The 18,839-nt window shown below is 31.6% G+C and overlaps 1 protein-coding gene across 2 annotated transcripts in view; it reads right to left on the bottom strand.

Annotated features, from left to right (window-relative positions):
- The window catches only part of LOC118196954 (SH2/SH3 adapter protein dreadlocks-like), a 41,315-nt gene extending 26,475 nt beyond the window's left edge, over positions 1-14,840 (bottom strand). For both annotated transcript variants that reach the window (XR_015038649.1, XM_035368423.2), the window contains exons 1-2: positions 14,667-14,840; positions 873-1,906 (exon numbers count right to left, since the gene is read on the bottom strand). Coding sequence is in view for 1 of the 2 variants with exons in the window: in XM_035368423.2 (XP_035224314.1) it covers positions 873-1,906; positions 14,667-14,685 (1,053 nt within the window). In the remaining variant the exon portion in view is untranslated. The remainder of the gene's footprint in view (positions 1-872; positions 1,907-14,666) is intronic.
- Between the last annotated feature and the right edge of the window lie 3,999 nt (positions 14,841-18,839).

The raw sequence follows: 18,839 nt of genomic DNA, 5'->3' as shown, positions 1-18,839 counted from the left end.
TTTTATTAATTTTTTTTTTTTTTTTTTTTTTTTTTTTTGCCAGAGTTGTCTTGTTTGCCAGAGATCTCCTTGTAACATCATACTAGCTCAATTTACAGCATGATATGGTTTACGCATGCAGTGTTATATTTGCTAAATTTTTTCATAAAATAATAATATTGAATTTAAATCACTTTTGAAAGTTTTTACTAATATTTTACATAAGCATGTTCAGTTGAATGGCATCATCAAAGTGCAAAAAAACATAAATTTTATTTTTAAAATTTTAAATTTCTAGCGACATTTAAAAAGTTATTGACCCGAAACTCGCATAACTATATTCAAGCACTCATCTCTATAGATACTCCTCACAAGTATACAAAAATATAGATGAAAAGACAAAATTTAATAGTTGGCAGCTACCTGTGGAAAAAAATGTCTTATAGAAGGGCACAGGTATAAAATACATACCGGCCCTCAAATTCAGGATTTCACTGAATTTTGAAGGCCAATTGTTAAAGACTTGAAAAAAATCGAGACAAAAAGTCTCAATTTTGTGTTTTTATGGTCCACAAGTATGCACAATTACCACAATTATTTATGCACAATTACCACAATTATTTATGCACAATTTTACCACAATTATTTTATATACTTTCCCTCAAAGGGTTAAATAATATGAAAAATATTAGCATAAAATCATTTATAAAACCTTTCTAAAAAAACACCTATATACTTAACACTTTACTTCATTTAAATGAGACACACTTCAGAAGGAAAAAAATCAGGGTTTTTCTAACAATTTTCTAATTTGGCATAACTATTTTCACATCTTTCTTTATTAATGGCCACAATTATTAATTTATGTTTAATTACAAATAAAATCAACTTACATTTGTTTCACTATCTCTGATTACAAAATCTCCATCTTCAGCAAATTCATTGAGCATCCTGTCACAGTCGCTGCGTGTAATACTCCCTACATACCAGGGTCTATCACAGCTTCCTTTACTCCGTTGTTTAACCAAAGGTGAACCTCCACTTGCCCCTAGAGGTGATTTTGTATGTTCATGCTGTGATCCATTGACTGCAATACTGGGGCCTTCATCAGCCTTTGAAGGGATAGCATCAGAATCACTAGAATCTGTTACAGATCGACCAGGAGATACTATCTGAAGATAATTTTTTGGCACTAGACCAATTTGTCCTATATTATTTCGTGCTCTCCACCAATCTGGGTCATTCAGTGGACGTTCTACAACTTCTAATTGTTCACCTTTCTGAAAACTGAGTTCTTCATCACTTTGGGAATTAAAGGTATATAATGCAACTACAATATCATTCCCTTGCAAGACATTCTGATATGTCACAGTGACAGGTTCTTCATCAACAGGTAAATTGCATGTAACTTCTGGAACATCTTTAGGTTCTTCCTGAACGTAGTTGGAAGGGAACCATCCAATTTGGTTGTTACTCTCACCTTTCCACCATCCATCACTAGATTTTTCCATAACTATAACTCTTGTTCCTTTTACAAGTGATATTTCATCAGTTTGCTGTGCTTCATAATTATATTTAACAACAGCTGTAGTATTCAAGCATATTTTATTTGCTGGAGTTGTAACTCGAGGCGCAATATTTTTCAAATCAGTCTCTTTTGATGCAACTCTGGAAGATGGAGAAGAAACTTTAGGTTCATTCTTTTTACGTACACGCTTACGTATGCTATCAAAAATTGACGGCTTTTCTCTTTTTACATAATTAGAGGGAACAAATCCAGCTTGATTCCTTGAATTTTGAACTTTCCACCAATGTTTACTATCATCTAAGAGAATTAACCGCTCATTCTTTTTTATATCAAGTTCTTGACTACCTTGTGCTTCATAATCATACTTTGCAACCACATAAATTTCCTCCATTGATTTACCTGCAAAAGTAAATTACCATTTTTACAGTAAGAAGTCTGAATAGAAAACAAATTAAAAATCAAGCTTCAATATTATTTACATGTTCTACCATTAGCATATTTGAAGGAGAGAGCAACGCATTGTAAAATATACTGTTTTATAAAAAATTGCAAAAAAAAAAAAAACAAATTTCCCATAGCAGTAAAACATTATGAATAATTTCAAAATAAAATTACAATTGACTTATGTAGTAAAAAGTTCGAATATCCGATATCTGGAACGATCTAATATCCCGACCTCCAGACTATCAGAATAGCTAAAAATAAATAAACTCCAGACTAGCCAAAAATAAATAAAATAATAACAAATATTCCTTCTCTTGCAAAGTCTAGGAATGGAGAATATATCAAGAAGCAGGTGTGTCATAAATGCAATTTTTCTCTAGACCAACTGAAATTTCTGCATTAATTTCAAACACCTGTTGGCTAGGGAGTTGCTCTGTGGTACAACACATTGATTGACATTGTATTGATGTTGGCCAGGATCACACTTTCAGCCAATGAATGATTGTGGGAGAAGCAAGAGCTGGCACAATGCATTTCCGGACCCGCTGCAATCTTTTTTCTGTGAGTCTTAATTCTGCTGCCCTGTACCTCACTAAATGCTAAAAATCTTGCCATCCTGAAATTCTTCTATCTAATGCCTTTCCTAAATTCTAAAAATTCTGAAATCACTAATTTTTAGTGTTTTTGTTCTTGTAAATTCTAAAATTTTTGCTACCCTAAGTTCCGATACCTGCTGTAGCAGCACTTGTTGCATTCCACTTGCCTTGTTGGGGAAGAGGGTTTGCAATTATCTATTTGACTTAAGCAATAAGTGAAGCCTCAAAGCTACCAGATGTCATCTGACTAGATTTAAACTGATAATCTTTATTCCAGTATTTGCCCCATCAAAACAGTTCTTATGCATTCCTCTCTGAATTTTGCCCACAGAGTTACAGAATTTTTACATTTATTAATATTAGAATGAATAATTAACAAGGGGATCTCCCAACATTTTGTCTTGCTGGTTTCATTCAATTTCTTCCTAAATACTCAGGAGATTTAAGGGAACATATATGCGAAAAGATAATGAACACCTCTTAAAACTAAATAAGAAAATTAAGGCTATAATTCTGAGTAATATTCATGTTATTTAAATTCCTTTTCAGATGCATGCACTAATGCCTGATTTTAGCATTCTATTCAGCATCCAACTAACCACAAAGCTCAAGCAGCTGGACTATTTTAGAAACTGAAGAAACCCTGAAGAAATAAAGAAATGAAAGACTAAGCAATTACACAGCAGATACAGGACAATGCCACCAAACAGTGCAAATTTACACCAATAATGCACAAATGCGATATCATATCATAAGCATGAGATCTTTGCCTTGATTTTGTGTAAACCTGATTTAATTTTCAATAAACGTTTTGGAAAGAAAGATTCAAGTTGGTTGCTATTTGTCTGTTTCCCCCTCGAATTTAAATATGGGGGGAAAAAATATGTCAGAATGTCTTGCCTTTTACAGGACAGTAAGGAACAGAGTATTTTTAAAGGGCACTCTTCTGTTAACGGGACTGGATTCAGAAGTGAACAAACGTATATATGTACACAGATACACATTTTGCACACATGAACACATACGTCCATCCATACATGCTTATATACATACATTTCTGAATCTGGTCCTGATAATAAAAGTACTTTTCAAAGTTACAGGATCCTGGCATTATTAAACAAAAACAGTACACATTAATAGGCACAATATGCAATTTTACTTGAAAATGCATAAAGAATGGCAATGAAATAAGAAAAATTATGATAAGTGATTAAGTTTCTTTCATGTGAAATACATAACTTGTATCTATTAATTATTTAACCCCTTCGTGCCAACTGTCACGTCTATGTGCCAGCAACGAACACACTCACCTTCCGGCCGACACGCAGGCGTGGCAGAGCATTTTCCCGTTCACTACCGACTGTCACGTATTTGTGCCAGTGTCCTAGAATGTTTGAAAAACTATAATTTCTGCCACAAGTTGGCACTGTATGTCCATATGGTTTCAGATACATGTACATTAGACCTTCTACTCGAAATGAGAGAAGCATGACTCACATACACGTGTTTTTGATTATATAAACAAACGAGGAAATAAATGTTTCCGAATAGCGTGATTTATGACGTCTCTTTAAATCGCACTTTATTTGCACGTGGTAGTTGTTTACTGTAAGTAGAGAAGTTTTATTTGCGCTACAGCGTTGGGTATTTCGGTTCAGTTTTTAGAAAATAATTAGATCTTGTTAAACATGAATTCTTTCTGTTTTTACTGTTGCAATGTCAAAGTGTCGAAAATGTTTAACAGAGCATGAAATAGCAGAAATGATGCAAAATATTTCAGATATTGATTCTGAAAGATTAACTGAAAGACATTTTCCAAAACTTTGTTCAGAAGAGACTGATAAGAAAATGAGACGACGATGCTTCGTTTGTTCACATTCCTGGAAATATCCTCCAAAGCGGCAAATGAGTTATTACGAGTGCAAGGAATGTAACGCAGGACTGTGTGTAGATCCCTGTTTTCAAATTTTTCATACGAAAAGATAATTTTAAGTAATATATTTAGTTTTCAGATGTATAATGTTAAAAGTCATAAAATGGAGAGTAATGAAAATAAAATTTGTAAAATATGCATTTAAACAAGAAATAAGGTAATTAAAGTATATAGTATAAAAATATCTATAAAGCATAAGCCGTTTAAATACTCTATAGAGCATTATTAAACAATGCATTGATACTTTGGAAATTTCATGGATTTAGGCTTAGTAGCAAAAGAGCCCCCCGGCCCTGGACAGACGCTTGCGTAAGATACTGGCAGCCTCCGCGATAAGCGCGTTTGCGCTACCCGGCATGAAGGGGTTAACTAAATATCAGTTCCTTTAAATGCCTGCCAGAATAAATGGCACAAGTTTAGCAACATGTCCACCAACTTTCACGGTTGACAGGATTTCATAATTGAATGTTTTAAGAATGAAATGTTTTGCTTTCATACATATTAGGCCTACGAAATGTGTCAATTTTTACATTTAAAATGTACACTGCAGAAAAAAAAGGGGGCGACAGTTCTGCTGGGCTGATGAATGAATATTACATGCTGGAAAGATTTAAAACACAGAATTGGGTAAAAGTAAAAAGACTGCTGGTAATAACATTACATACCTACATTCTCATTACAGTTACAATTTAAAAGTGATAATTATACTGTTGAGTTTTCATTAAACATAACTCAACTGGTTTAATATATATTTTCATATTATTTTTGAGAACATGTAATAAATTTCAACCTTAATAAGCTATGATAGTAATATAACATGGTGTTTTAATACAAATTCACTTACAACAGCTAGACATTAAAATACTTCTCATTTCTGTTGTTTACACATGGCTAGAGTTCTGCAATTTGTTTCAGAATTTGTATCTTTATAATACAACATTAAAACCCAAAAATAAGTTCAATTTATTATTTTTAGAACATTAGGACTTGAAACGGAACTGCAGAATTTCGCAGCTGATAGGGTTTTCCCTCCCCCTCCCAAATAGCACAGAATGCTAAAATCCCCATAACATGAAATTGTACTCCTTAAGCCATCAAATTACATGGATCAAAATTTGTGCAGAATCCTAAATTTTAAATTTATATAATTTAATTTTTAGAGCAAAAATAGACTGCTGTGTACAGCGCAAAAAATAACTACATAAGGCATTTCTTCAGAAAACCAAGTCTTTCATTAAGAACATTTCTTGCTTTAATTTTATTGAATGAATGGTCTTTCATGGCATGCTTCCTGCACCACCTTTCTCAAACTGGCTGTCACCTTTTACATGTTGGCAAAAAATTAATCCACAATGAGTTGGTAACTTTTCAGGAGGAGAGGTAGATAATTAGAAAAAAAAAAAAAATTCTTTAACAATAAAAGCTTGGCAATGTGTTAAAGCCACTTCTGTTCTGTATACCAAATTAGAACTGCAAACAGAAAATTAGTCACTTTCTTTAATTTTCCTAGATCAAAGAATTGCTGAACTGTGGTAAAACTCTCAAGAGGATTACTTACCTAAGGGAAAGAATGCTGTTATGCAGAGCTGTTTTAATGAAAGGTTCATATTTATGGTAAACATGGAGGAAAAAAAAAAAAAAAACAGCTGGCTCATTCAGCCACTATGAACAACATTTAGGATAAACTACCATTTTTCAAATCTTTGACTACATGACAATGACTCTTCTTCATTTTCATAAATTCTTCAGTTTTGCAGCCGTGTTCCAAGACAGATGATCATGGTGTACTTTTAATGTAACACTACTTAGGCAACAGGATGCTGAAACATTTTTACTCATTCAGCTAAGTACTGTACATACCATTGTGTAGAAAAACTTAGTAATTAGCCATATGTTAATGTGAAGCAAAGTTAAATACAAACATTAACTGATGCCCACCAGCGGCCGAGCGGTAAAAGCCACTGAACACTGGTAGTTCGCTCCAGGGTTCGAGTCCCGGCGAATGGGCTGGCTGCATGGGCGTTTTCGTGGTTTTCCCCATGTGTAACGTGGATACGAGCCAGTTTCCCTTAAAAAGACCTCCACGGGACATCCCTCCCTTTCTGTGTAGTGCCCAAGGGTGGAGCACGTAATAAGCAAAAAAAAAAAAAAAAACATTAACTGATTAAACTTAAGTTGAAATTTCACAAAAAGTCTACAGCAAATTAAGCAATTTATATCAAACAAAATTTAATAAATATAATGCTGAAAATCCCTATGGGTGGCAAAATGGAATTTTCCCAAGTTCTACTAATTTGATAAATTTCATCTATAGCTAGTGAATGTTTTTCTTAGCAGAGGTAAATCTAACACTAAATGTACACTGGAAGTTATGGTGATCTACTGGAAAATGTGATAAAGAAACCTGAAGTCTAGCAGTATAATGAGGACAGTTGGCAGCTATGGTATGTTAAAGATTATTTTACCACTATGCCAATAACACACAATTTTACAAGAATATCAAAGAAAATAGCATTAGATGATGAACATGTTAAAGAAAACTGAACTTTTCCATACTCATACAAAAGAGCTCCTAATAAATGGAAGATTCATCAGGAACTCTGACAAACTGCTAAAAGGAAGAGAGAAGTGATTCTTATAAATGGAAACAAGGAAAAGAAAGAAAGATAATCAGACATCATTTTAATACATTAATATTTTTTCACTAATATCAACTTAAACAAGCAAATTTTAATAGATTAATTTCTTAAAATACAATTTTGATTTAATTTAAGCTGGAGTCTTAAAAATCTCAATTAACCCTTCAGTTAGAAAAGCTTATCCAAGGTACCTTTGTATACTTTACATGAATAAAGAATAACTAGGCCAATAGAAGTATTAATTTCTTTTTTTTTTTTTTTTTTTTTGAATACTTCTGATAATTTAAATTTCATAATTAGATGTTTCATAATTTTAATAATTAAAATTAGTCCCTATGATTTCAAATTAAAGACATTCCACTGTATTCCATAACGATTTCAGATGCTCAACTTTAGCATACAACAAACCATAATACTTATTTATTAGCTACCAAATGTAACATAATTTTGCTATTACCCTGTTAATTATGGATTTGCATTTTGATGTACCTCAGAAAACAAAAACACATTTATTAAAAGTAAATAATTTATGCTGGCCCATCATTAATGAGCTGACTGGGAGAATTTAAGGCAAATTGATTTGCAGTACATATAAGAAAACCTACAAAATGGTCACAAAGTATGTAACCATTTTGTAGGTTTGTACATATGTTCAGTTCATTTATTCACCAGACCACTAAAGACTGAATAGCTTTACCAAAGTATTTCATTATTTAAAAAAATGTAACAAACTCTAGTATCCCTAGTTAAACTAAAACAAGATGCTATTATTGTAGCTAAAAAAACATAATTTACAATATTTAATAAACTTTCGAAACATGAAAGGCATTTTTCAAAGAGCATAAAATAAATCTTTAATGTATAATCAAAATATGTAAATACAGTAACAGTTAAACACAAAGAAATAAAGAATGAATTTTGTATGAAAAAAACATAGCACATGTATAGTATATAATTTATTATTAGAAAAGTTTTTTATATATCATCTCCAAAGAACAAAACTTTAATTAATGCATTGAATTATGTTAAGTTTAAATTAGTATTTTAAGTATAAGTTATTTAGATTTCTATTCTAGTAAAACTATTTTAATAAGCTATATAGAATAATAACTTTAATAAGCTGTATTTAAACCAGAAAAATTCTAAATAGTAAAATTTAAAGTACTAAAAAGTTACCCTTTATTATTTACTGTAGATTAATTGACAAGGGGCACAAACCAATTCACTATCAAGTAACAAAAACCAAATTCAGTGAGAGTGTTTATACACATAAAATGGAACATACATACATAAAGTGAAATAATTTTTGTAGTATAAAATTTATCATTTATTTATGTATTTATGATGATTACAATTTTCTTCTCACTATATTAGTTGTAAAATATAAAAAATGAAAATATACCTATTTTATATTTTCATGATAAATATTTAAGACAGTGTATAGTCTGAAATAACAGAATACTTTATCTAAAATCCATTATTTTTTATCACCTGAACATAACTTTGTCTTAATTTTCCATACTGGTCTTCTATAATACCATTTGCCTTTCCTATAGCAAAGTTGGTTGAGTTTGTTTGTATACAGCTTTATACATGGTTTTTTACTGTGATAAATAAATTCTTGAGAAGGTTTATGACAGACGAGAGTGATGGCTACAAAAATTGGAAAACATTTTAGCAAATCAAGTCGGTATTGTGGATAATTATCTTTCCAGAAAATGTAGTAATTACATTATTAGATTCTGAAATCGTTCCATAATTTAGTCAATGTGATGAATAGTTGTTATGACCACAGCAATAAAAAAGTTATGTATTCATGAAACTATATTGAAAGCTGCCAAATTTTCAGAAAACGTCAAACTCTGGCAAGCACAACTTTTTCAGTTCTAACAACACTGCCATTTGGGTACACTTTCTTTTTGTTGCATTCCAAGCTTCAAAAGGTTTTATAAACAAATTGTGATACTTTTCATCTTCAGTCCCTTTTAAAATATGCGCTTGCGAGATTCCCATTAAATGAGGAAAAAACTGCGGTAAAACTTCTGGAGGAATACTGTATTTTACCACAAAATCACAAAAGGGAAAAATTACTCTGAATTTATTTTTAAAGCGATTGCTACAAAATATCCACCTTAACAAAAGAAGCAAACATCTTTTGTAACTAGGTTTACTGATTGAATTTGGAATAAATATATAATTAAAACATTAAGTATGTATACATATACATAATAAACAATTTGGTACTTTTCCGTTTTGCCGGCGCAAGCGATAAAGTCGCCAATAATGGTACAACCGATGCCAAATGGATTATTCTCGCTGGTAACCTTTTACGCCTCATTCAGATAGTTCAGTTTTATGTCTAAAGCCATTTTCGGCAATTAAATCAATTAGGATGCAATCACAGCGCTTACCCGAAGCCGAAAATACAGAAAAGGTAAAGTCAAGGGTTAAATTCATCAATTCTAATGAGAATGCATTAGCGAAGTAAAGCACTGCAGTTTTATATAATTTCTGAGTAAGCTATTCGTATTAATTGAAGTATTTCTTGCATTTAAACTTGTGTTCCAAATTAAGATTTAACTTGAAATTAATGTAGATAATTACTGAGAGCATTATATTTTTGTAGAGTAGTATACGTGAGATGAGATCGCTTGGGGTCACGTGATATGAACCGGCGAAACAGGATGTTGAACCATGAAAGCATAGTAAATTCTTAAATTAATGTCTTTTTATAAATTTATTGTCTTTATTTATTGGCTTTTTATAAAATTTTAAGCGATATTAAAATGTTTATACCTTCAAAAAAAGAATTCTTAGGACTTTTTAATATTTTTTGTGTGTATAATGTATGTTGTCGCCAATAAAGTCTGCTTGGCGAGATTTGCGCCGGCGAAACGGAAAAGTACCAACAATTTTTTGTAATGGATTTTTATTTGAGTGAAAGCTGCAATATTTCCTAATCCAAACTTCATGAGGATTAGCGAGTGCTGGTGCCAGTTTTCAACTTTGGGAACCAAGATTTGGTTTCTTATGTAGACTCTGCCAATGTAGTTGAAAATTTTCTAATCATTCCAGTACTAATTAGAATGCCATCATATTCATTTGAGTTTCAATATCAAATAAACCAACTGCCTTAAACTAATGTACTCTGCATATTAGGGACCAGAAGAAAAACTTGCTGCCAAATCTGTATTTTGCCTACATTTTGCAGGAATACTCATGTTACATGTACAGAATAAAAATAATTGGTTGATCTTTATGGTAACTGGTAGTTTGGCGACATTTTGGAGGCGATAAAGGTTACTACCTGGGACTTTGGTAATAATGTGAGCAGTACTCAGTTCCGATTACGCATTATTTTGTGTGGGGGAAATGAGAGATCATGGGATATGTCATGTGATATTAATGGACGAATTACGGTTCTTTAATCGGAAAAGGGGGGAATTTGGACAAGTATCTGTGATGTATATTATTTTGTATTAAGCTTCATTGTGTGTTGTGTGAATTAGGGTTGAATAATTTTGGGATTGTATGGCGCTGTCTAAAGTGAATTGTAGATGTGATAAAGAGAATTTTTTTTTTTATCAAATTCTATCAAATTCGGAAAAAAAATCATTCAGTAATTTTATTGAATCCATAATAAAAGTGTATCCACCATGTAAGGAAGATTCGGAAGAAGATTAGGTTAGTTAGACTTTGTTAAGAATGTGAGTAGTATTCAGTTCAGATTACGCATTATTTTGTGTGAGGGAAATGAGAGATCATGGGATATGTTATGTGATATTAATGGACGAATTACTGTTCTTTAATCGGGAAAAAATCTGGCAATTTTGTATTTGGCTTTATTCTGTGTTGTGTGAAATAGTGTTTGTGAATTTTTGGATCCCATGGCCGTAACTAAAGTAAATTCGAAATGGGTATTTAGTGGTATTGAAAAGGATAGTAATAAATGTTTTTTAAGGTTGTGGGAGAGAGAAATAAAGATGTTTTATTATGTTATTTATTTTACCTGGTATCTTGCTTTGAAAGATAAGTATGATTTTAAAGATTCTGAAACAGAAGTAAGAAAAGTGTATCCGCCACGTAATCAAGATTCTGAAGAAGATTAGGTAAGTTAGTATTTTTAATTATTTGAGGATATTATTTTTATGCATTGTTGTAAATGTAAGGTGGAAAGGAATTTGGTATTATTGGGAAAATTGTTATTAGCAATGATTTAGTTTAAAGTAATTAGGATTGTAAGGTAATTTTTATTAATTTAATGTATGTGCTCATTTATATTTTAAGTAGTGTTTTTGAATTTAATTATATTTTAATGAAATGATAGTTATTTTGTGAATTTTATGTTTGTAGGAATTTGGTATACGTTTAAGTTGAAATAAACGTGCATGGAAATAATTTAAATATTTGATATTAAGTATTTGTAATGCTTGAGGTATGAATTCGTTGGTGACGTGTATAATGTAATAGATGATTTAGAGGTAAAAGTTTTTGGATATTTTATTTATTTTATATGTGGAAATGTTCATATTTGTAAAGGGTAAATACTTTTTCGCGATCACGTAATTTCATATATGTTCTTTTTACCGGGTTTAAAGATTGAGAAAATTGTCATGTATTTTCGTGAAATTTTTTTAATTTATGAGAAAAAAGCAGTGTACATGGATATAGTGAAGAGTGTGTGCAATGCCATTTTTGTGCAATTCTGGGATGTTTTTTTAAGTAAAAATAAGTCGACGTGTACATGGTTTAGTGATATTTTAACGAAATGATAGTTATTTTGTGAATTTTATGCTTGTAGGAATTTGGTATACGTTTAAGTTGAAATAAACGTGCATGGAAATAATTTAAATATTTGATACTAAGTATTTGTGATGCTTGCGGTATGAATTCGTTGGTGACGTGTATAATGTAATAGATGATTTAGAGGTAAAAGTTTTTGGATATTTTATTTATTTTATATGTGGAAATGTTCATATTTGTAAAGGGTAAATACTTTTTCGCGATCAGGTAATTTCATATATGTTCTTTTTACCGGGTTTAAAGATTGAGAAAATTGTCATGTATTTTCGTGAAATTTTTGTAATTTATGAGAAAAAAGCAGTGTACATGGATATAGTGAAGAGTGTGCGCTATGCCATTTTTGTGCAATTCTGGGATGTTTTTTTAAGTAAAAATAAGTCAACGTGTACATGGTTTAGTGATATTTTAATTAAATGATAGTTATTTTGTGAATTTTATGTTTGTAGGAATTTGGTACACGTTTAAGTTGAAGTAAACGTGCATGGAAATAATTTAAATATTTGATACTAAGTATTTGTAATGCTTGCGGTATGAATTTGTTGGTGACGTGTATAATGTAATAGATGATTTAGAGGTAAACGTTTTTGGATATTTTATTTATTTTATATGTGGAAATGTTCATATTTGGAAAGGGTAAATACTTTTTCGCGTTCAGGTAATTTCATATATGTTCTTTTTACCGGGTTTAAAGATTGAGAAAATTGTCATGTATTTTCGTGAAATTTTTCTAATTTATGAGAAAAAAAGCAGTGTACATGGATATAGTGAAGAGTGTGCGCAATGCCATTTTTGTGCAATTCTGGGATGTTTTTTTAAGTAAAAATAAGTCGGCGTGTACATGGTTTATGTGTATGTGTTATTTTGAAAAACGCGATATTATACATGAACACATACATCCATCTTTGAATCCGGTCCTGGTAACAGAACAGTACCTAATAATTTAGAAAATTATTTCACAAAAATGACCCTTACATTTTAAATAAAAATAACTTTTTATGCAACTTAGCTCTTATTTAGTAACTTAAATGCTGAGGATTACAGATGGTACTTTAATAATTATCTTTTCTTCAGTAAATGACTATAATAAAGCCTAATTAGCTTAACAGCTAATTACTCTGAATTAAAAAAAATTATAAAATACTAAATCACATTTATTCTACTTTGTAACTGTTCCTTTAAAAAGTTGATTTAAACTGATCAATAAATTTTATGCTTACACCAGTTAATTTAAACTTATCAATAAATTTTATGCTTGTGGATTAAACAGATGTATTTTCACACAGCTGATATCTAACACTACAATTTAAGAAATTTTAAATGTTAAGCTTTGGAAACCAGAACTAAATTTAAGGGTAAGTTGGTATTCAACATATATTATTAAAAAGAGAAACTTACCAGGCACAAGTATAAAAATCACTTGAGAAATAAATTTATACCATTTAATAATTAAATTCAATATTTGATACAAATAACATTTTGTGATTATTCTTATGAAAGAAAAAATTGTTCCTAAGATTTAAAAAAATACAGAAAGAGCTCAAAGTTCAAAATGCATAAAATTAAATCCATTCTCAAAGCATCATAAATACGCAGCAGTCTTTTTTAATGTTCTTTATACCCGCATTAAGCTGATCCATGTTGAATAAATAGGCACAATTCAAGAAATAAAAAATTTAATTTTGAATTACTGTTTGTTTGAAAGAAAAATTCAATGTATTAGAATATTTTCACTCGTTGAAGAAATGTAATACGAAAGTCTTTTAATACTTCTGTTTTACTAATACAAATGAGAGGTTGTATTTTTTTCAATTTCAGAAATACAAAAAAATAATTAAAATAAAATTGCTAGCCACCCCGTCTGCTTCAGTTATTACCAGTTCTACAGCATAAAACAGGCATGATATATTTCAGACTCAAAACATTCCATATTTCAGTACCTGGAGTACATAATGACTACATGGCACATTCATCACTGTCTATAATTTGGAAGATTGCAGCTTAGTATGTGCACAATAAAAACAAGATGAACATTTTAACAAATGCTACAGATATAGGATGGTAGATAATAATCACCAATACACTTTAGAAAACAAAGCTGCAAAAAGTCTAGAAACTATTAATATTTCAGTTCCCTGCGGCTAATATATGCAAACCAGCTAACTGTGGTTAATATATGCTGATATCTACCAGATATCACACAAGAGCAGGAATTAACGAAATATTTGACAGCTAATACATACAACAAACGAAACGTGCCAAATATAATTGGAATTGCACAGCTTTAATATTTTTCACAATATTATATAAAACACAATTTTTTTAATACAGTCTCGAAATGTAGCTCTCTTAACACAAGTACTGTACAATAGTATAATAATCAAAATCTTATTTAATTTTTAATTAAATCCCTTAATGAAAAGCAAGAAACCAAACACTATGTAAGCTTCATTTGTAACCACGAAAGTTCTAACCACAAATATATTTAAATTTAAATACAAAAGAAGAGAAATCTCTTGTTAAAGAAGTTACACATAACTAATTCTTTCTCGTTTTCGGATGGTACGAAATGGTTTCATGATTCATACATACAACACTTAAAACACAGAGGAAAATTACAATTCTGTGTTTTACTAAAAAACTGGAAAAAATCTTTCCGTGGTTAATTTTGTTTAAAATACTTCACAATGTCTGTAAAGGTACCAGTTACAACACAGCAACAGAAACAATCACAATTATATACTTACCGACTTTGGCATTAGACATGTCGGAAATACAAAGACATCAGTACTATGGCCACATTAATAAAAACAAAAACAAAAAACAAACTGAGCACAGTTATGATCATAAATTCTCACGAAAAAGTCAACAATCATACATTAAATTTCCATGTTTCTACACCAAATCCAATACCACCACTATCGCTCATTTCATATTAGTTGAAGTTGAAGTATATTTTATTAAGGGTGGGCCAATTCGCAGTGCTAATTTGAAAATAACTTTTGAAAGATAGATTTTCTGCAACTGAGCTGAGGATGTTTAAGAACACATATTATAATTATATTCTTTATCCACTTGGCTTCATTATTTCTGAAAGGCCAATGTTACCTGTAAAATTTTAATTCACGAGTTATATCTGTCCATCTGTAATTTTCGCTTAAATAGGTAGCATTATCTGTGGGCATAATTTCTTAATTTTCACCAACATCTTGGGAATTACTTTCAAAAGAGTTGGCGAATCTCAGATTTTGGCTTACATCAGAATGCTTCATCTGATTTCTGAATGCAGCGTTTAATTTTACTGTAAAGCAAACTAGCAGGCAATTACGAAAATATCACATTTTTGCTTCTGCTCTAGGGAATATCCATTATTCATTTTGCCTTCCTCTTCATTTTTAATTTAGTGATCTTTTTCTCAATAAGACTTGTAACACCATATTCCCTCCCATTACTTACTCCCACATATTATAGCGACCTTCTCTGTCGGAATTTTTAGACTGCTTTTTTAAAACAATTTTCTTTCTCTTCTCTTTTTTTTCCTTAAATTACCTTGAAGTATGTTACCAATCTCCGCAGGTGCCGAAAGACCTGTCGAAACTCATGAGGCATAATCGTTATCTCATTTTTAGTCTCCTATACTCCATTCTAAATGTAGTGAATCGCTTCTTATTGCGAGGCGGGGACTATCTTATTCTCTATATCTCGTAACTGATACGTCTTCAAATCTACCCTTTTTTTCCCTCTTCTCCGTCTTATCTTACAGGTGAAAATGCTTCTTAATAAATATGAATTAGCTTTCTTAAAGAGATTATCTTCTTCTCACCTCGTGTTCGCTTTTCTCTCTGTCCAGTAACTTTTCTATTTACTTTATTTCCTCAAGTTACAAACACTCTTTTATTACAGCTTCAAGTGAATCAAATTCCATGGAAGCAGGCACCAAAGCTTATTAGCCTCATCCTGTGTAGAATAACTTAGTGAGATTCACAAAACTTTTTGTATCCATACTTCTTATGAAGGAAAAAGAAAAGGGTAGTGACTGGTACTGTTGGATAGTTTTAGTTCCGTCTCTTCCTGTTTCTTTCCACAAAAAATTTGATGTTTTCTGCCACTGCCTTTAGGTGAAGATCAGTTGTCTATGCTTTTTCGCCAAGAAACTGGCTTGTTTTTAGTCTCACTTGTTCATGTAAATCTTTTTCTTTTTCCAATGAAGGCGGGGCTACCTTATGATGGGCGGAGCCTTCCTCGCGTTCGTATATCTCCTTGTTGACGCAGCTCCTACAGTTGCTCTTTTGTTAATTTTAGTTCCCTTCCTTCATTTAATGTACAACTAGCTGATGTCATTATAATAAAAAGTTTTTTTAGACTGACTTATCGGTTCTTGTGTACTGCATCACAAAGTGCTGAAACAGCTGCAACTACTCAGGAGCTAGTCGGCCCGGGCTTCTTCAGATGATAAACGGTGATCCCAAAATGAAGACCAGTTTGTAACACTTCTATTTACCCATAAGGTTTCTTTTATATTAGCATTCCTTGTCCTTCCAGTAGTGCTCAAAATTAGGCTTAATTCCCTTACTATTACTATAGTATTATTGTCCATGGCGACGGTATTTATTTATATATGTATTGATATTTATATTGTACTATTCTACTTTTATATCATTGGGCTAGCTTCTTAAATTGAACCTTACTTGTTATAAAATATAATCTCCTTAATGTGCTTGTGTATATAATTATGCTAGTGTATCTATATATTTTTAATTTAATTTAATTATATATATATATGTGTGTGTGTTGAATGATCTAAATATATATGTGTATGTGTATCATGATTATTCGGTACTTTTCAGCAGCTTGTGGCTGTAGATAGGGCTGAGTGGAAAGGCATGATGACTCATGACTGTTGAGAATAATCACACGTACTCCCCGTTCTTGTTTTAATGTCATGTATTTTAACCGTAACTATTTTATACTTTTGCTTAGGTTGATCTGGCAACAGTTGTGGTAGTTCTTAATCATGGTGTGATATGTAGAAACGTGTTGTGCCATGTGCGTGAAATTCCATCTTTTAATAAAGCCTCTACTTAATTATCATGGGCCTCTGACTCACCTTTTTTAAATCTTTACAAACACAACTGAGCTTGAAGTATCACAATCTAAATTTTTACGCATACCAAATCATCCTTTTGTAGACAAGATTTTTTAATCATAATTGAATACAATAATTTCCATGTACATGGGTTTTAAAGTATGACACAATTTAGATGAGTAAGCACAGCAGCGAAGCGTCTGGCCAGGAGGGAAGCTTAAGCGAAAGTGAAAAAGGACGCTGCATATCAAAGGGAGAAGAGAGGGAGTCAATAGATTTAAAATGTTTACATTTACAATTATTCCGATTGTCTGCATTAAGCATTACGTAACATAGAAAGATCTCGAATTTGGGAGAACCGATGAATTTAAGGTGAGAGCATAAAATCTAGAATCGTTAATTTTGAGGTTGCTAATTATTCTTAAAGCAGCCATCATATTTTTGTTATATCTTACAAATGTATAAGTGGGAAAAATAAAAAATACATAAAGATAAATTATAATTTAAATTACCAAAGTAAATTTATTTCCCCTCTGTATTTTAAAAATACTAATATCTATTTGCATTGCGTCTTTTCGAGATTAATCCATGTCCTATGACGATTACATTATTCTGGTCATGTTGTAGGGATTTATATTTATATTAACTAATAATTTAAAGTTTCATTTGAAACTTTCCTATAAGCCTTCATTCCCCTAATTGTCAGTGCCAGAATAGTTAAATGTTGTAGCGCACGTGAACGAATACAAATTTTCTTTTTTGAAGGAAGTAGTTAAAAGCCGAGTTTCGGTAGGAGAAAGAGAGAGTTAGGCTCTAGCTGCTGTCTCTGCCGTAGGTACGTTTGCTTACTGCTTACTGCTGATTCAAGTTCTTAATTGCATTGCTTTGCTGCCACTAGCTTAGAAGGGGGTTGAAGTTACGAGATCTCGCTGAGCCCTGTAGGTTGGTTTTATCACTTGTTAATATTTCAAATTTTAGTTTCAATTATATGACTTTCAGTTACCGCCCAAGTAGACGCGAAGTTTGTTAGCGTCGATTTGACGCATTGTAAATTTTAAAACGTTAATAAAGGGTACGTGAACCCTTCTCCTGCGTAGTTTTCTGCTACTCCAGTACAGACAGAATTTTATACCTTGGACTCTACAATGTAAATGGAACCAAAACTCAAAAAGCAAACAAGCAGTACTAATTATCCAATCAAGATGCACTGGGGACCAAAACTAATTCAGTCTGAATTATGATTTCAGCCTGAACATAACGCTCGCAACTCTTCGACCTAACTGGACTGCTGTCTGCTGCTTCCTTCTTGCTGCAAAGTTATCAAAAATGTAAACCTCTTGAAATAGGTACAAATAATGTGCCAAGTAGTTTGTGGCCCCAATATGTTTACTGAAAATAAAATGAAGATTGAATGTGCCTCGGCTGCCAGTCTCTTATTCATTATGGATCAACAACTGTTTCTATTACATGTCTGTCTTCGAGTGTCATCTTTCTAACTATGCAGTAAAGCCTCTTCAAGTTATAATGCAGAGAGCCATCGTCAATCCATTGAACTTTCTTTCACCAAGTCATCTTATTACATATATATTTACCTATTATATTATTTTTACCTATTTATATGTATGTATTTATTTTTATTACATTAATTTACCTTTTCTTTGGGCCTTGCCAACGATTACAGTTAGCTCAATTTACTCTAAATTACTTAGAGTTACATTCCTAATCAGAAGTTTTTCATTTTAGACACATGCACTCTATTATCCATGAAGGCATTGCGGTCGCAAACGATGGAGGCAGAATCTTAGCAGAGCTCCTGTCTTAGAAAAAGTTAGCT

Source organism: Stegodyphus dumicola, chromosome X1 (genome assembly GCF_044657685.1).
Source record: "Stegodyphus dumicola isolate Sdum_Otavi_A_Nest chromosome X1, ASM4465768v1".
Classification (NCBI taxonomy): domain Eukaryota; kingdom Metazoa; phylum Arthropoda; class Arachnida; order Araneae; family Eresidae; genus Stegodyphus; species Stegodyphus dumicola.
The sequence above is the reverse complement of the archived record's forward strand: the minus strand, read 5'-3'. Positions and strand labels throughout refer to the sequence as shown.